General features: G+C 39.6%; 1 protein-coding gene across 3 annotated transcripts in view; it reads left to right on the forward strand.

Annotated features, from left to right (window-relative positions):
- Window positions 1-20,117, forward strand: part of LOC106140036 (phospholipid-transporting ATPase ABCA1) — a 262,166-nt gene that overhangs the window by 234,564 nt on the left and 7,485 nt on the right. For all 3 annotated transcript variants that reach the window (XM_060950388.1, XM_060950387.1, XM_060950389.1), the window contains 19 exons: window positions 228-336; window positions 1,347-1,547; window positions 2,090-2,210; window positions 2,712-2,902; window positions 4,222-4,360; window positions 5,608-5,809; window positions 8,534-8,735; window positions 9,289-9,486; window positions 11,107-11,268; window positions 12,174-12,285; window positions 12,831-13,078; window positions 13,687-13,829; window positions 14,101-14,254; window positions 14,393-14,536; window positions 15,435-15,537; window positions 16,026-16,171; window positions 16,669-16,872; window positions 18,373-18,553; window positions 19,356-19,468. In XM_060950388.1, the coding sequence (XP_060806371.1) occupies window positions 228-336; window positions 1,347-1,547; window positions 2,090-2,210; window positions 2,712-2,902; window positions 4,222-4,360; window positions 5,608-5,809; window positions 8,534-8,735; window positions 9,289-9,486; window positions 11,107-11,268; window positions 12,174-12,285; window positions 12,831-13,078; window positions 13,687-13,829; window positions 14,101-14,254; window positions 14,393-14,536; window positions 15,435-15,537; window positions 16,026-16,171; window positions 16,669-16,872; window positions 18,373-18,553; window positions 19,356-19,468 (3,073 nt within the window). The remainder of the gene's footprint in view (window positions 1-227; window positions 337-1,346; window positions 1,548-2,089; window positions 2,211-2,711; window positions 2,903-4,221; window positions 4,361-5,607; window positions 5,810-8,533; window positions 8,736-9,288; window positions 9,487-11,106; window positions 11,269-12,173; window positions 12,286-12,830; window positions 13,079-13,686; window positions 13,830-14,100; window positions 14,255-14,392; window positions 14,537-15,434; window positions 15,538-16,025; window positions 16,172-16,668; window positions 16,873-18,372; window positions 18,554-19,355; window positions 19,469-20,117) is intronic.

Here is a 20,117-nt window from a genome sequence, read left to right on the forward strand (position 1 = left end):
AATTTAAAGTAAAAGTAAAATTAAAAGTAAACAGCTATAATTATAGGTTAGGATGGTGTTCCCGAAAGGGTACCAGCTCTACATACAGCATAATGCTTGCTGTACACAATATGCTACCCAGCCAGCGCTGATCTTTTGAGGATGCACGGGTTTGCTTGCTTAGATGTGAACTTAAAGCGGCTGAGACGAAAACATCAAATTTACACTCATCATTGATTCGTTCACAGGTCTCGTCTTTCTGAACGCAGAAAAATATACAGAAGTCCCAACCAACATTGAATACAAAATCAGAATGGACATCGATAATGTGCCTACTACGACCAGGACAAGGAATTAGTAAGTACTGTTATATCTTCATGGTTTTGATATCAAAAACGAACACCCTGGCCATTGTATAAAGTGTCAAGTAGATTCAAAATAAGAACTACAGCTCATTCTCTTCTATCATCAGCTGTGTCATGTACTTATGCGTATCTAAGATTTTATCTACAAGAAATAAACTAACGTACTCACTGCGCTCTTTGCTTTCACTTTTTCAAGTACCACATTAGACAAGGCATTTATTAGAGTTTTACATACATCCATAATAAAACGCCTATAAGAAATATCCCTTGTAAAGGTGATAGGGATAACAGTCTTGAAAAGACTGATAGGCCACGTTCAGCTGTATGGCTTAATGATAGAATTGAGATTCAAATAGTGTCAAGTTGCTGGCCCATCGCCTTAAAGAAGAAGTTTATAAGCCAATCCCTTGCCTTTTACATCCATGGGAAAGAGATGGAGTAGTCCTATTCTTTTTTTCTATTGGTGCCGGGAACTACACGGCACTATGGCAGCGCGGTTGTGGAATTCACTTTCTGTGGACATAAAGTTAGCACAATCTGTGACTTACTTTAAGTGTTGACTTGAGAAATCCTCTCTTGTTACTCAAATAGTGACAGGTTGCTTGCCCGAAAGCTGTTTGAACAATATCATACTCCAGAATACTTAGGAATATACTTTATCACAAACTGACACCTTAAGTTAAATCCTCAATTTCCTTCTAATTGAAAATTTTCCAATTATGTCTGTTTGATTTGTTTTTTGTTTGTTTTTATTTCTTTTTCTTTTTTTTTTTGCTGTGCTAATTGTGGCAAGGCTTGTTAGATTTGATTTAATTGAAATATAATGTAATGTATTTTAACGCATGGAACTCTTTCCCCGTTTGTTTTTTTGCATAAACACATCCTGTGGGATACGACCCAGATCTGTTTCTACTATTTCTTTTTTATCTTATTATATGTATTGTATTCTGTTATGTGTAATAATAATAATAAATAAAAATAAAAATTTGCCTCTTTCCCCAGCATGTGGACACCGGGGCCTGAAGCGAATTTTCTAGAAGACATGAGGTACTTCCGCGGCTTCATTCAGATCCAGGACCTGGTTGACCGAGCCATCATAGATCTTGCTCGAAACAAGACCAGGTCGAAACGGGAGGCGAGGGAGGAGATGAAATGGGCGGTGTACACGCAGCAGACTCCCTATCCTTGCTATAGGAAAGATTTGTAAGTATCTACACTATATGATGGCAGAATTAAGGACGTCCTGGTAAAGGGTCAGGTCAAAAGTACCCGAAACCGCCGAGCTTGCATGAAGAGAGTTATGAATGTGGATGAAGCGAAGGAAGTATGCAGAGATCGTGGCAAGTGGAAAGAGGTAGTCTCTTTCTACCCCTCCGGGAAAGAGGCGTGATATTATGTATGTATGTATAATGGCAGACGTCAATGATTCAATGTCCCGATTTTTAAGTTACGTATCTATCCTACTATAATACTCGTATTATAAGTACAGTGTACTACATGAATGTCGTAAAAGGCGACTTAGGGATAGGCTTAAAAACTTGCGATTCATCTTTTAGGCGATGGACTAGCAACCTGTCACTATTTCAATCTCAATTCTATCATTAAGCCAAACAGCGTAGCCTATCAATGTTTCAAGACTGTTGGCTCTGTCTACCCCATAAGATACATCAACGTGATTATATGTATGTATGTATGTAAATTTTTCCACAGCTTCCAGTGTATGTATGTATGTTATTTTGTCACAGCTTCCAGACGTCTCTGTACGAGTCTCAAGCATTGCTGGTGGCGTTCTTCTTCTCACTTCTTTACACTGTGGCTTCTGCCGTCCGGTTCATGGTTGCTGATAAGGAATCAGGGAATACGATGGTGAGTTATTATGACTCTCTCTCTCTCTGTCATGTAAAATACAGGATACCATTTGACCATTTTATAGTGACGTTTGAAATGCACCGTAAAAACGAATATTAATTAATTTTGAACTTTATGAATTTTCAGCAACTGTCGTATCTACTGTGCCGTGTGGTTCCCGGCACCATTACAAAAAAGAATAGGACCACTCCATCTCTTTCCCACGGATGTCGTAAAAGGCGACTAAGGGATAGGCTTATAAACTTGGGATTCCTGTTTTAGGCGATGGGCTAGCAATCGGAATCTCAATTCTATCACTAAGCCAAACGCGTGGCCTATCAGTCTTTTCAAGACTGTTGGCTCTGTCTACCCCACAAGGGATATAGACGTGACCATATGTATGTATGTATGAATTTTCAGCAACGGTCGTATCTACAAAGGCACACAATGCTTTTTCGTTTCGTTAACAGACTAACAGGAATGCAATCTTTTGAAGTCTCTTCTGTTTTTACTTGTCAGCTAATGTCTGTAATGGGCGTAGACCTCTCCTACCACACGTTGTCGTGGTTCATCGCGTCTCTCACCGAAATGACGGCGACATGCGCGTGCGTCGCCGCCGTGCTGTGGCTGGGGGGGATACTACCGAGGACTGCGCCGAGTCTCATCTTCTCAATACTCTTCGTTTTTGGAGTATCCGTGCTGTGTTTCTGGTAAGTTGATGTGCTGTGGCATGTGCCCTTTCTAGCAAAAACTTTTGTTTATAAATAAATAAATATATACGGGACAAATTACACAGATTGAGTTAGCCTCGAAGTAAGTTCGAGTTGTGTTACGAGATACTAACTCAACGATACTATATTTTATAATAAATACTTATATAGATAAACATCCAAGACCCAGACCAATCAGAATAAAAGTCTTTTCTCATCATGCCCTGGCCGGGATTCGAACTCGGGACCTCCGGTGTCACAGACAAGCGTACTACCGCTGCGCCACAGAGGCCGTCAAATGGCCGTCAAAAGGCCGTTTATGATTTTAATGTGCTTAACTTTTTTTTGAGACTGAGTAAGCGTGGCAGTAAATTCGAAACTTGTGTTAACTACGTGATAGACGACTCAACGATACTATATTTTATAATAAATACTAACATATATAAATAAACATTCAAGACCTAGGCAAGTTAGAAAAAAAAATGTTCCTTTGGGTCTCAAAGGCACCTAGGCCACCTCCCGAACATCATTCGAAATCACGCAGTAATTTTTTGGGTTCTGCGTACAGTGAGATTTTCTGAATACATACATACATAAAATCACGCCTCTTTCCCGGAGGGGTAGGCAGAGACTACCTCTTTCCACTTGCCACGATCTCTGCATATTTCCTTCGCTTCATCCACATACATACATACATACCATAAATACGATGACGATGAAACAGATGGAGTAGTTCAATTACATACATATGGTCACGACTATATCCCTTGCGGGGTAGACAGAGCCAACAGTCTTGAAGTGACTGATAGGCCACGTTCAGCTATCTGGCTTTAAGTTAGAATTGAGATTCAAACAGTGACAGGTCACCAGCCCATCGCCTAAATGAAGAATCCCGTCTATAAGCCTATCTCTTAAGTCACCTTTTACGACATAAGACGATGAAACAGATGGAGTAGTTTAATTACATACATATGGTCACGTCTATATCCCTTGCAGCGTCAATATCCCTTGCGGGGTAGACAGAGCCAACAGTCTTGAAAAACTGATAGGCCACGTTTAGCTATTTGGCTAAATGATAGAATTGGGATTCAAATAGTGACAGGTTGCTAGCCCATCGCCTAAAAGAAGAATCCAAAGTTTATAATCCTATCCCTTAGTCACCCATAACGACATCCATGGGAACGAGATGGTGTGGTCCTATTATTTTTTTATCGGTGCCAAGAACGGCATTTTCTGATTTAAAAAAAAAAATAATATTTATTTCCAGACGCTGTCTGCCATTACTCGAATCCAAAATTTTCTTGTTATATATTTCTCAGTTACATGCTCTCCAAGCTGTTTTCCCAAGCGAGTCTGGCGGCGGTATGTTCGGCTATAGCGTATTTGATCACATTCATGCCGATCGTTCTTATTCTCTCGTTGGAAGCCGTCATGTCCGCATCGTACAAGATTATTGTGGTAAGTTCATTGAGAACATTTCGTACATACATACAAACATATAATCACGTTTGTATCCTTTGTGTGTGTTGTGCCGTGTGGTTCCCGGCACAAATACAAAACAAAAAAGAATAAGACCACTCCATCTCCCATGGATGTCGTAAAAAGCGACTAAGGGATAGGCTTATAAAATGGCGATCGTTTTTTTAGGCGATGGGCTAGCAACCTGTCACTATTTGGATGTCAATTCCATCATTAAGCCGAGCAGCTGAACGTGGCCATTCAGTCTTTTCTGGACTATTGGTTCTGTCTACCCCGTAAGGGATATAGACGTGACTATATGTATGTTGTATCCTTTGCGGGGTAGACAGAGCCAACAGTCTTGAGAAGACTGATAGGCCACGTTGGCTTAAAGAAGATAGAATTGAGATTCAAACAGTGACAGGTCGCCAGCCCTTCGCCTAAATGAAGAATCCCAAGTTTACAAGCCTATCCCTAAGTCTCCTTTTACGATATAAGACGATGAAACAGATGGACTGGTCTAATTACATACATATGGTCACGTCTATATCCCTTGCGGGGTAGACAGAGCCAACAGTCTTGAAGAGACTGATAGGCCACGGTCAGCAATCTGGCTTTAAGATAGAATTGAGATTTAAAAAGTGACAGGTTGCTAGCCCATCGCCTAAATGAAGAATCCCGTTTATAAGTCTATACCCTAAGTCACCTTTTACGATATAAGACGATGAAACAGATGGAGTAGTCTAATTACATACATATGGTCACATCTATATCCTTTGCGGGGTAGACAGAGCCAACAGTCTTGAAGAGACTGATAGGCCACGTTCAGCTATCTGGCTTTAGGATAGAATTGAGATTCAAACAGTGACAGGTTGCTAGCCCATCGCCTAAATGAAGAATCCCGTTTATAAACCTATATCCTAAGTCACCTTTTACGATATAAGACGATGAAACAGATGGACTGGTCTAATTACATACATATGGTCACGTCTATATCTCTTGCGGGGTAGACAGAGCCAACAGTCTTGAGAAGACTGATAGGCCACGTTGGCTTTATGATAGAATCGAGATTCAAAAAGTGACAGGTTGCTAGCCCATCGCCTAAATGAAGAATCCCGTTTATAAGCCTATACCCTAAGTCACCTTTTACGATATAAGACGACGAAAGAGATTGAGTGGTCCAATTATTTTTTTCTGAGTGCCGAGAACCACACGGTCATTCATTCAACTCCTAACTTCCTCACCAGTGCCTGTCGATGTCCTCCGCATTATGCTACTCCTTCCTCTACATCGCCCGGTACGAAGCCATGGGCGTGGGCGCGACCTGGGACCAGCTGTGGACTGCCCCGGTGGACGGCGAAGACATGAGCATAGGAATGGCAGCCGCCATGTTGGTTTTCGATGCCGGACTATATTTGGCTATTGGCTGGCTTATCGATAGATTCTTTGGTAAGATACATACATTTATATGATCACGTGTTTATCCCTTACGGGGTAGACAGAGCCAACAGTCTTTCTGTATTTTTGCATGCCATGACTGGTTAAATGCGCGACATGTATATGCTTTGTAACACCTATAATTGTACCGCATTTATAGCAAATAAAGTATTTGTATTTGTATTTGAAAAGACTGATAGGCCACGTTCAGCTGTTTGGTTTAATGATAGAATTGAGATTCAAATAGTGACGGGCTGCTAGCCCATCGCCTAAAAGAAGAATCCCAAGTTTATAAGCCTATCCCTTAGTCGCCTTTAACGACATCTATGGGAACGATATGGAGTGGTCCTATTCTTTTTTTTATTGGTGCCGGGAACCACACGGCACTTTGGTAAGATCGCGTCGATGTTAACCTTTATTTTAGGTATAAGAAAAGCGATAAGTACTAAGTGGGCACAATTATTGTGATAAACGATGAAGACAAATGTTTTTCAAGAACATGTCGAATTGGTAAGGCGCCCGATTAAAATGCGTATGGCGCAAAGAGGCACAGGTTCGAATCCCACCCCGGCTATATAACAATGACTATTTTTGAAGGTATGAACATTAGTTCGAAACAAAACGATGCTCTTACAGTGAGGGAAAACATCGTTAGAAAACCTGAACATTCAGGCAACTGGATGTGTAACCACGATCGATCCAATACGGGTTAGCTTCCCCTGCAAAGGTCGCGGAGGTCAGACGGGAGTCGCTTCGTGTTACAACGTGACTCACCCAATCCAGGATCCATGGTCAAAGGCATACCCCGGGCTCCGCTCCAGAGTGGTGAGGATGCAACCGGACTAAAGCCAGAAGGAAGAAGATAGCAAGAGTTTCCAGATTAAACTTGGCACCAGTTATAGACTCCTGTAGGGGCTACTCCCTTGTAAATGGTATGGATGATATGTCTTTTGGAATAACAGACATTAAAAAAACAATGGATTTTGAGGGCTCTTTAGCGCAGCAGTAGTGCGCTTGTCTGTGACAACGGAGGTCTTGGGTTTGAATCCCGGCCAGGGCATGATGAGAAACGAACTTTCTCTGAAAGTTCTGTGCCTTGGATGTTTAGCTATATAAGTATTTATTATAAAAAATAGAATCGTTGAGTTAGTACCTCGTAACACAAGTCACGAAAATACTTCGCTGCTAACTCAATCTATGTAATCTGTCCCATATATATTTATACGTACATACATATACATATGGTCACGTCTATATCCCTTGCGGGGTAGACAGAGCCAACAGTCTTGAAAAGACTGAATGGCCATGTTCAGCTATTTGGCTTAATGATAGAATTGATGATAGAATTAAATGATAAAAATATTTATTTATATATTAATGAATGGAATGAAATGGAATGAAACTGATGACAAAATATGGGATGCTCAAGCGGGATTTCGAAAGGGAATGGGATGTACTGATCAGGTCTTTTCCTTGCGGTGCATAGCCGAAAAGTTTTTGGCCAAGAGTCAAAAAGTCTATTGCACATTCGTAGATCTGGAAAAGGCCTATGACAGAGTTGAGAGGAATGAATTGTGGTCAGCACTTTCTATGCATGGGGTGAGCAGTCTCTTAATACGAGCACTGAAATCCTTATATGAGGATTCGAGTGCTTGTGTCAGGATAAACGGAGCGCACACTGAGTGGTTTAAGATTGAGAAAGGCGTTAGGCAAGGATGTGTTGCGTCACCGTGGCTGTTCAACCTATTTATGGATAGCTGTTTGACAGATTTGAAAGAGTCTAAAAGAGGATTAAGGATGAATGAGTTACTTGTCAAATGTCTGCTCTATGCCGACGATCAGGTTATACTGGCGTCATCAGCGGAGGAGTTACAGGAGATGGTAAACTGTATGCATGAAGCTTTAAAAGAGAAAGGAATGAAAGTGAACGTAAGTAAAACTAAAACACTGGTTTTTGAAATGGAGAAAGAAATGACAGCATGTAATATTTTGATTGGAGGAGAAAAAGTGGAGCAAGTGAAAGAGTTTGTATATCTAGGATCAAAGTTTACATCAGATGGCAAGTATGATAGTGATATTGAAAGGAGAGTGAACGCGGGGAACATGGTGAATGGAGCTTTGCATGCCTTTATGAGCAGTCAGAAACTATCCAAAAAGGCTCGACTGGCTGTGCACAGGGGCGTGTTGGTCCCGACATTAATGTATGGGAGTGAAAGTTGGGTATGGCAAAAGAAGCATGAAAGCAGAATAAATGCAGTGGAAATGAGAGCGTTAAGGAGTATGATGGGTGTGAAATTGAGTGACAGGATAAGGAACAGCGTGATAAGGGAATGTTGTGATGTGAAAGAAGATGTAGTTACAGGAATAGAAAAGGGTATGTTAAGATGGTTCGGTCATGTGGAGAGGATGAATGAAAGCAGGTTGACTAAGCAGATATACAAGGAGAGTGTGGAGGGAAAGGTCGGAGTGGGAAGACCTAGACGAACGTATCTTGATCAAATTAAGGACGTCCTGGTAAAGGGTCAGGTCAAAAGTACCCGAAACCGCCGAGCTTGTATGAAGAGAGTTATGAATGTGGACGAAGCGAAAGAAGTATGCAGAGATCGTGGCAAGTGGAAAGAGGTAGTCTCTGCCTACCCCTCCGGGAAAGAGGCGTGATTTTATGTATGTATGTATGTATGTATGTATGTATATATTAATTAATAAAAAAATTGACAATTAACCGATTTCTTCCAGGCCCTAAAACATTACGAAGCAACATCACTCACTGCGTGACCTCCGGTGAGAAGGCCGGTGTCAGCATCGTCAATATCACCAAGGTCTACAACGAAGGCTCTAGAAGGCAGAAACTGGCTCTGGACAATGTTTCCGTGGAGTTGCACAAAGGGCAGATCACGACGTTGTTGGGTCACAACGGTGCTGGTAAAACCACACTTATGTAAGTATTGCTTCTCTTTGTTTGAAATTGCCGTGTGTTTCCCGGCTCCAATACAAAAAAGAATAGGACCACTCCATCTCTTTCCGATGGATGTCGTAAAAGGCGACTAAGGGATAGGCTTACAAACTTGGGATTCTTTTTTAGGCGATGGGCTAGCAACCTGTCACTATTTGAATCTCAATTCTATCATTAAGTATGTATGTATGTATGTTTTTTGAAATTCTGTTACCCTCCCACGCATTAACTGCTGATATTTATTGAAATGAATACTTGTTATTATTGCCGTGCCGTTTGGATCCTGGAAAATAAAAGAATAGGACCATTCCATCTCGTTCTCATGGATGTCGCAAAAGGCGACTAGGGGAAAAGCTTATTAACATGGGATTCTTCTTTTAGGCGATGGGCTAGCAACCTGTCACTATTTGAATCTTAATTCTATCAGAAAGCCGAACAGCTGAATGTAGCCTATCAGTCTCTTCAAGACAGTTGGCTCCGTCAACCCCGCAAGGGATATAGACGTGACTATATTATGTATGTATTTTTTTTCCAACAGTAACATCCTGACCGGCATGCTGAAGCCCACAAAAGGTCACGTGACGATCAGGTCTGAAAGCCCAAGCGGCACCCGCCTGGGTTTGTGTCCTCAGAAAGACGTCCTCTTCGAGTACATGAGTGCGAGGGAACACGTGGCCTTGTACGCTCAGCTGAAGACCGGTCTCTCTATGGAGGCTGTGAGAGACGAGGTTGAGAGGTGAGATTTGTAAAAAAAATAAATTGTGGACTTATTAGCCTGTTTTATGTTTCATTAATTTTTAAATAATTTATGCCGTGTGGTACCCGGCACTAGTACAAGAAAGAATATGACCACTCCATCTCTTTAATATGGATATCGTAAAAGGCGACTTAGGGATAGGTTTACAAACTTAGGATTCTTTTTTGGGCGATGGGCTAGCAACCTGTCACTATTTGAATCTCAATTCTATCATTAAGCCAAATTGCTGAACGTGGCCATTTAGTCTTTTCAAGACTGTTGGCTCTGTCTACCCCGCAAGAAATATAGACATGACCATATGTATGTATGCTTATAAAAGTTGTATTCTTTGGTGATCAATAGTTTATATTTGTAAGGATAAAAAATGATCAATAGTTGATAATTGTAAGGATAAAAATTTATGTATTGACTCTCATTCTATAACTATAGACAGAGTCTGAGGTGAGATAAAGAGGTAAGGTTTTCAGTTGACTCCGTAAAGATTACAGCAGCGTTCTTCCATTTTTTTAAATTTAAGCTCTCTTATGAAACCGTTAAAAATTAATGTCGTCGTGACATAAATTCCAGATTGAATTCTAATTAAAGCAATGTAAATTATGCAAGAAATTGAAGTAAAAATAACTTAAAAATATTTAGTGAAAATATATAATATGAATATAAAATTTTCTTAAAAGCTAAAGCCTGCTTTCGTATTAAAAAACTAAAGTTTATTATATTAATTGTTTTTATATTAAATGACACATAAAGTTACCTGAATGTGCTGGTTTTCTCACGATGTTTACCATCACCGTAAGAGCATCGGTTAGTGATCAAACTAATGTATCTACATAACTTCGAAAATAATCATTGGTACATGGCCGCTGTGGGATTCGAACCTGTGACTTTGTGCGCAACACGCATTTTAACCGGGCACCTTACCGATTCGCCCATCGACGCTCGTAATTTCATTTCCTATCAATGTCACTGTTAAATTAAAGTAAAAATAACTTAAAAATTGTGTAAATATATAATATGAATATTAAATTCTCTTAAAAGCTTAAGCCTGCTTTCGTATTAAAAATTAAAGTATATTATATAAACAATATATTATATTGATCAAATAAAGGACGTCCTGGTAAAGGGTCAGGTCAAAAGTACCCGAAACCGCCGAGCTTGCATGAACAGAGTTATGAATGTGGATGAAGCGTAGGAAGTATGCAGAGATCGTGGCAAGTGGAAAGAGGTAGTCTCTGCCTACCCCTCCGGGAAAGAGGCGTGATTCTATGTATGTATGTATGTATCACATACATACATACATACATATAATCACATCTATATCCCTTGTGGGCTAGACAGAGCCAACAGTCTTGAAAAGACTGAATGGCCACGTTCAACTATTTGGCTTAACGATAGAATTGAGATCCAACTAGTGACAAGTTGCTAGCCCATCGCCTAAAAAAGATTCCCAAGTTTGTAAGCCTATCCCTTAGTCGCCTTTTACGACATCCATGGGAAAGAGATTGAGTGGTCCTATTCTTTTTTGTATTGGTGCCGGGAACCACACGGCACATCAATGTGACTGTTAAATTTTTTTGTCTTATAAAATATGTTTGCCAACAGTATGCTCCAAGTATTATCCCTGGGTCAAATGGCGTCATCTCCAGTCTGCCGTCTCTCTGGGGGGACCAGAAGGCGTGTGTGCGTGGGTCTGGCGTTCGTGGGTCGCCCGCAGTTAGTGGTGCTGGACGAACCCACAGCTGGGGTTGACCCGGCTGCTAGGCGGTTTGTATTATAAGATGTTCCATTAGTTATTAGTTATTATATACTTTAAACACACTAGCAGCTACCTGTATCAAATAGCAGAGACCCATCAACGCTACAATTATCAACAGTAACATCCACTATACCCATCTAACAAATAATTTATTACCAAACAAACAACTTAGCATCTCAAAAAAAAAACACACTAGCAGCTCATTAAGCTGAGGCGTGTGAATTTTGATGCTTGGAGATTTTTAAAGTTTGTCTAGCCGATTCTTAAAACAATACATACATACATATATAACATGACATGAAATGACAAATTTGAATTGGTGCCGTGTAGTTCCCGGCACCAATAGGAAAAAGGACGCCCATCTCGTTCCCATGGATGTCGTAAAAGGCGACTAAGGAATAGGCTTTTGTACTTGGGATTCTTCTTTTAGGCGGCAGGCTAGCAACTTGTCATTATTTGAATCTTAATTTCATCATATAGCGATACAGCTGAACGTGGCCTCTCAGTCTCTTTAAGACTGATGGCTCTGTCTACCCCGCAAGGGGTATAGTCGTGATTATATGTATATATCCATATCAAATCCACTTGAAATCGTTGAATCGTAATAATACATACATATAATCACGTCTATATCCCTTGCGGGTAGACAGAGCCAACAGTCTTGAAAAGACTGATAGACCACGTTCAGCTGTTTGGCTTTTTGATGGAATTGAGATTCAAATAGTGACAAGTTGCAAGCCCATCGCCTAAAAAAGAATCCCAAGTTTGTAAGCCTATCCCTTAGTCGCCTTTTACGACATCCATGGGAAAGAGATGGAGTGGTCCTATTTATTTTTTTTAATTAGTGCCGGAAACCACACGGCAATAATACTTTAAAATTTTGAAGATAACTCGTAATATTTTCTATTCGCAGCGACATATGGTCAATGATAGTGAAGCTCAAAGAAGACAGGACGATTCTTCTAACTACCCACCATTTGGATGAAGCAGAGCTGCTGAGCGATCAAATTGTAATAATGCACAAGGTAATATCTCAAACACATACGCCTTACTGTGCCGTGTGGTTCCCGGCACCAATAAAAAGAAATAGGACCACTCCATCTATCTCCTTTTAGAACATCACTCGTTCCTATGAATGTCCTAAAAGGCGACTAAGGGATAGGCTTATAAACTTGGGATTCTTCTTTTAGACGATGAACTAGCAGCGTGTCACTATTTGAATCTCAATTCTATCACTAAATCAAAAAGCTGAACGTGGCCTATCAGTCTTTTCAAGACTGTTGGCTCTGTCTACCCCGCAAGGGACATAGACGTGATTATATGTATGTATTATTACGATTCAACGATTTCAAGTGGATTTGATATGGATATATACATATAATCACGACTATACCCCTTGCGGGGTAGACAGAGCCATCAGTCTTAAAGAGACTGAGAGGCCACGTTCAGCTGTATGGCTTTTGCTGAACGTGGCCTATCAGTCTTTTCAAGACTGTTGGCTCTGTCTACTTCGCGAGGAATAAAGACGACACTATATGTATGTATGTATGTACTAAATTTTTTTCTACAGGGTCAAATCCACACGACTGGTTCCCCAATCGAAATCAAACGCACCCTGGGCACTGGCTACAAGCTTAACGTCTTCTTCCCGAAGAAGGAAGACTTGCCTGATGAAGAAGACTTCTCCATTGAGGAGAAGACCAAAGAACTATTGGCCTTGGTGCGCGACATCATCAAGAATGGTTATTTGATGGACGTGATCGGTGTGGAAGTGGAAATTGCTCTGCCGTTCTTTGATACTAACGGATTGAACAACAAGTAAGTTTGATGTTATACTGATGCACTTAACTGACGGACTTTTTATATCTTCATAGGCGTAATCACCAGCTTGATGGACAAGAAGAAATGGTAGTCGAAATGAGTCAGTGAAATAGAAGATAATTTCGTGTTCTTTTTACTCTAGGACCGGTTAAATTAATTGGATTTTGGATATACATATAGGTATATAATCACGTTTATATCTCTTGCGGAGTGAATGAAGCCAATCGTCTTTAAAAGTCTGATAGGGTACATTCAGCTTAATGATAGAATTGAGTTTCAAATAGTGACAAGTAGCTAGCCCATCGCCCAAAAGAAGAATTCCAAATTTACAAGCCTATCCTTAGACGCCTTTTACGACTTACAGTGGAAAGATATAAAGTGGTCCTATTCTTTTCTCTATTGGTGCCTCTGTGGTAAGCCCATTAGCCTTATTAGGAAATCACCAAGATTAGGTATTGAACTGCAGACTCTTAAGAGTTATCACCATAGATTTAACCGGGAAAATAGTCTGATAATGACATATTTCCTGACCTGACTGTGGAGGGTGGACAACACTGTTCCACGCTTCATGAACATGATGATAATGATGAAACCGTATGTTCCAGCTTCCTCCAACTATGCGAGGTGTTAGAAGGCGCCCAGTCTGCGTTAGGTTACCAGAACTACAGTCTGGACTGCAGCAGTCTGGAACAGGTGTTCTTCAACATCTGCGACCAAATGGACACGGCACCACATTCTATTGAATACAGTGAGTAATTCAATCAGTCAATATTTGTTTGTGAAGAGTTTCTTGTGAAATTTTGAACAATGGTTTTTCGTTATCATATTTTTATTTCTAGCAAAGAATTTAATTTGACGAGATTCAAATGGCAAAATTGATACTCTTAAGGAATTTCTACACTGTCAAAGGAATCTTCTTGCCAAAATTTAGTTTCCTACTACCAGTATTCCTAGCTGTGCATCAATCTATATAATTTTTTATACGTATATCTAGATGATGTTGTAATTGTATGTCACAGTGCCAGAAGACTCTCCATCCAAGAGCGCTTCCAGCACCAGCATTAGGAATGACAGCGTTCCTCTTGTAAGTGGAGACGGGCCTCTGAAGGGCACCCTTTGTCAACAGTTCCTGGCACTACTTTATGCCAGATACATACATTATACTCGGAACAGGTAATACATTTTTAATAGCTCTTATATTATACTGTACTAACATTTTGTTATTTGGTAGGTCACAGAAACCATGAAAAGCCGGTTCATCTGGTTTTCTTTGGAGACATCTCTCTTAATTAAATGTATTCTTCTCCACAGATGGCTTCTCTTCCTGCTGATAGTATTACCGTCTCTCTTCGTGACCATCGCCATGGCCTTCTCCACGATCAGGCCTCCAGCTGACAACGAGATCTCCCTGAAACTAGACCCAAGCCTGTATCAAAATGCCACGGAATTCATTATGTGAGTTGGTCTATACAAACATAAGTACATGAAGGTTATTGTAGTGTGACACAGTGCATCATAATAGATACTCTTAGAAACCACAAAAAAATGACATATTTTGCCGCTTTACACCTTTGGAAGCGGTTGTTGATAAGTTATGTTAACGCCAATAAGTGATACCTTGTACCAAATTAATTTATCTATTCTCTTCCTTTTGGCTTAAGTCACGGATGCACCCTCACCACTCTGGAGAGGAGCCCGGGATATGCCTTTGACCATGGATTGGATGAGTCAGGTTTTTACACGAAGCATTTCCCAACTGACCTCCGCGACTTTTGCAGGTAAAATTAACCCGAATTGGAACGATCATGGTTACACATCCATTTGTCTGAATATGCAGGTTTCCTCACGATATTTCGATCGCCGTAAGAGCATCGGTTAGTATTAAAACTAATATATATAACTTCTAAATAGTCATCGGTGCATGGCCGTGGTAGGATTTGTACCTGTGTCATTCTTCGCATCACGCATTTTAACCGAGCACCTTACTGATTCGACCACCGACGCCCTTATATCTTTTCACATACATACATATGGTCACGTCTATATCCCTTGCGGGGTAGACAGAGCCAAAAGTCTTGAAAAGACTGAATGACCAAGTTCAGCTATTTGGTTTAATTATAGAATTGAGATTCAAACAGTGACAGGTTGCAAGCCCATCGTCTAAAAAAAGAATCCCAAGTTTGTAAGCCTACCCCTTAGTCGCCTTTTATGACATCCATGGGAAAGAGATGGAGTGGTCCTATTCTTTTTTGTATTGGTGCCGGGAACCACACGGCACATTATATCTTTTCTATTCTGTATATGACTTAGTGCGTGTACTGTTTCGTTAACTGGTTGTTTTTTGTATGTCCAGATCTAGTCCATCGGTGTACTCAAAAGATATGGATCCATCATTTGCCCAGAATGTTATGGCTACACTAAGGATGGACAAGGAATTCAAGAACTGGACAAAAGACGTACGTAGTTTTTTCCACAATCTCTTTTGCGCAGTGGTAATTTAGATCCTAGGTAGAACAGGTCGACGCGGATAATTATTAACATATGACTAAAGGGTTGCGTTCAGCTGTTTGGCTTAATGATAGAATTGAGATTGAAATAGTGACAGGTTGCTAGCCCATCGCCTAAAAGAGGAATCCCAAGTTAATAAGCCTATCCATTAGTCACCTTAGTAGAAAATTATGTCTTTGCTATTGAAATTCAAGCTTGAGGCCAAAATTGTGATAAAATGTTTTAATTCTTAAGTACCTATAAATTGTTGTATGTGTTGTTAATCTTAGGGCAGAATTAAGAGTGATCGGTTTATAAATAAATTGGCTTGAACTTACCTCTTATAGAACCTAATAGTTGCTTATTATGAGAACCTTCAATGTCTACAAAAAAATTGTCTTGAAAATATACACAGTGATTTTTTCAAATTAATGTAATTATATACGTTTTTTTTTAGGATACGCCGACATGCGCTTGTAGTGAAACGCATCAAATATGCAACTTTACAGACACACAGACAAGACCTCGGATGATGATACTGCCAAATGTAAATGTCACTAACGACTGGCTTATAGCAACACAGGAGATGTACATCGAGAAAAGGTTGGTTAACATTATGAATTCAGAATGTTAAACATTTAAGATAATTTGTTACAATTTTTACGTAAAAATAATTGAAGAAGTGGAAAGGGACATAATAAGACTAGTTTTAACGTCGATAAATTATATTTTTGCAAAAGGCATGGTAAAAGCGTTCATTACTTAGAATTTTGCACACTCTAATATATGGCGCCAATAAGTATACTGTTTTACCGTCTGTATTATACTGTTAATAAAACAGCACACTGATCCATAGATTTCATAATTTTATTAAAATCATCTATTACCTGGTAATGTCGTAAACTATTTACTAAAAGATGACACTAATTCAGTTTGTTTGTTTGTTTTTAATATCTTTATTGCACAAAAATTTACGCAATTACAAGAAATAAGTAGTCTTAGTTCAGTTCTTTAACCACAGTAAATCTATTATTTAACTCTTACATTTGTACTCCGGACAAAACTGCAGATCTTGTTAAATAATAGTGGATTTTTTACAGATACGGCGGCTTTTCATCAGCTCTGAAGAACAACAAGACGATCTTAGTCGCCTGGTACAACAATAAGGGTCACCATTCAATGCCGGCCTTCCTCAGCGCTCTCAACACAGCCGCCTTGAAGGCAGCAGCCGGGGAATCAGCCTCCATCACAACTTACTCTCACCCCATGAAGATCTCTAAGGAGCAGATCTCCAAGGACACCGTGTGAGTAAAGCTTGGTTCTTCCTCAGCTCTCAAGGCGTTTTGACGCAGCAGCCGGAGACACTTACTTTCACCCCATGAAGATCTCCAAAGAGACCGTGTGAGTGTAGCTTCATTCTTTCTCGTCATTGCGTTTGTTAAAAATGACTGGATTAACAAAATCAAGGCTCTCTCATCTTGGTTCGGTTGTGCTTTGGGGCCTGGGGTCGATTTTTCGTCATTTTTCTCTGGAAAGAAGAAATATTGATCTCTGATATGGAAGGCTATCTTAAAGCTCTACTCATAAAAAGTCTCTTTCTCATAATGTCGCTTTGGAGGAATGTATTATCTCTTTTGCATAATAAAGAATCATTGAGTAATAATTTCATATTTTGAAGCTAATTCAATCCCAATAAATCGTATGAAATATACACATAAACGTTAAAAAGAAGGCAGACGAAGTGTGACTTTAAAAAAGTGAACCATAGTATTGGCGGCGTTGTACGCATGGGTGAGTGACAGAAAACTTGAGATTTCGTGAGATCTACATGTATGATAATCTATTGATGAGATGAGATGAGACTATTGATAAGATTGTGTGCGTGAGGCGTTGTTTGATGATGAACTAATGAATAAGTTTGTCACTTGAAAAAAAAAGGGAAATAAGTCAGGATACATAAACTTTTGATAGGCCTACTTGAAACTAAGAAATTTGTTTTAATTGCACTGAATTAAACAATATTTGTACTTATTTATTTATAAAATATAAAATCATGCACTCGTGAACTATTGCGTCTTAATGCAATTTTGAATTATTTCCATTAGGTTCCATTATGAAAACAAAACATATTCAATTTTTCATAACTGGCCAGTAACATGTAAGGAGGTTTTGTACTATAAAATTTTACAAACATTCCGGTGTATATCTATATATTTACTACTGATACTTCATTTTGCCGTGTAGCAAAACATACATACATACATGACGGCCTCTGTGGCGCAGCGGCAGTACGCTTGTCTGTGACACCGGAGGTCCCGGGTTCGAATCCCGGCATGGCAGGGCATGATGAGAAAAGAACTTTTTCTGATTGGCCCGGGTCTTGGATGTTTATCTATATAAGTATTCGTTATAAAATATAGTATCGTTGAGTACCTAAGTATCTCGTAACAAAAGTCTCGAACTTACTTCGAGGCTAACTCAATCAGTGTAATTTGTCCTGTATATATTTATTTATACACAAAATTACGCCTCTTTCCCGGTGGGGTAGAATAGAATAGAATATTTCTTTGCTTTTGACTAGGGTTTACAAAAGGTGTAAAAACAAAACATATTTCCTCCAGCCATTAATTATAGTGGATCGTGGCAAGTGGAAAGAGGTACTCTCTGCCTACCCCTCCGGGAAAGAGGCGTGATTTTATGTATGTATTAATTATAGCATGCAAATTATTATACAGTAGGCAGAGACCTCTGTAGCGAAACTCTGCCCTTTTTTTTCCAACATGTCCCAACATGTCTCCCACCAGGTACCAGCACGTCGCCGACGCCGGCATCTCCGGGCTGGTGCTGATAGCGTGCAGCCTGGTGGGGGCGGGGTCCGCCGCCGCGCTGGTGGCCGCCAGGGTCAGCCAGCAGAAGCGGTTGCATTACCTGAGCGGGGTGCCCCCGGCCTTGTACTGGGGAGTCGCGCTCGCTTGGGACATGATCGTGATTATTTTGACCTTATTTTTTTTTATACGATACAGTACAATGACTATTGCACAACAATAAATTTACAATCATTTACATGCATATACATATTTTTTTTTAATCACTACATAGTATAAAACAAAGTCGCTATTTTAGTCTGTATGCTTAAATCTTTAAAATTACGCAACGGATTTTGATGCGGTTTTTTGTAACAGGTAAAGTGATTCAAGAGGAAGGTTTTTATGTGTAATTTTTTCCTAATTTTGCACCCGTGCGAAGCCGGGGCGGGTCGCTAGTACGATACAATACAATGACCATTGCATAACAATAAATTACAGCAAATTTACAATCATTTATTTTACATACATATATTCACGTCTATATCCCATGCGGGGTAGACAGAGCCAACAGTCTTAAAAAGACAGATAGGCCACGTTCAGATGTTTGTCTTAATGGTAGAATTGAGATTCAAATAGTGACAGGTTGCTAGTCCATCGCCTTTAAGAAGAACCTCAAGTTTTTAAGGCTATTCCTTAGTCGCCTTCTACGACAGCCATGGGATAGAGATTCAGTCTTTTCAAGACAGGTTAGGATCTGTCTACCCCGCAAGGGATATAGACGTGACCATATGTACCAGATCAGATCTTAATGGGGAACTTTGATTAACATGTCGAATAAAACAAAGCGACATTTTATCAGAGTAAGATCTTCGAGATTTTTATAGCTTTACCAAAGATTTCTTTTACCTACCTACTACATTGATCAAAACATAAGACGCGATCTGAGTAGGTGGATCTAAAATCTTCATCTAATTCCACAGATAATAACAATCAACATGGTGATCACGGTGATAGTGATGGAAGCCTTCCACTTCCCAGTGTTCGTGGCGAGGAACAACCTGCCGGCTATCTGCGTACTCATATTGTTGTTTGGGTGAGTCCATTTTATAGAAACTTTAATGGTAAAAGAAGGGCTGATGAGGACAACTAGTCTTGATTTATAATTTTTGACGAAATAAAACTCTGGACACGATAAAAAGATGTGTATTCGGACAAACGTTCAAAAAAAGGCGCGAAGATTTTCTTCTTTTTTTTTACAATGGAAATTGCGCACAGATAATTAATTGGCGCAAACAGGGCTGTTATAACTAGGCAGTATATTTTTAATAAGTAGGTATCGTTTCGCAAAGTAAAACGGTTTTAATTAAAGACAAATGAAATGTTAGCTTTTATGTTGCGAAGAAGTAAATGAAATGTTAGCTTTTATAAAACGAAGAAGTAAATGAAATGTTAGCTTTTATGTTGCGAAGAAGTAAATGAAATGTTAGCTTTTATAAAGCGAAAAAGTAAATGAAATGTTAGCTTTTATAAAGCGAAGAAGTAAATGAAATGTTAGCTTTTATAAAACAAAGAAGTAAATGAAATGTTAGCTTTTATGTAGCGTCATCACATCTATATCCCTTGCGGGTTAGACAGAGCCAACAGTTTCAAAAGACTAAAAGTAAAGTTGAACGTGGTCCGTTCAACTTTGCGGCTTAAGATGGAATTGAGATTTAAATAGTGACAGATTCAGTAGAATGAAG

This window comes from Amyelois transitella, chromosome 21 (genome assembly GCF_032362555.1).
Source record: "Amyelois transitella isolate CPQ chromosome 21, ilAmyTran1.1, whole genome shotgun sequence".
Classification (NCBI taxonomy): Eukaryota; Metazoa; Arthropoda; class Insecta; order Lepidoptera; family Pyralidae; genus Amyelois; species Amyelois transitella.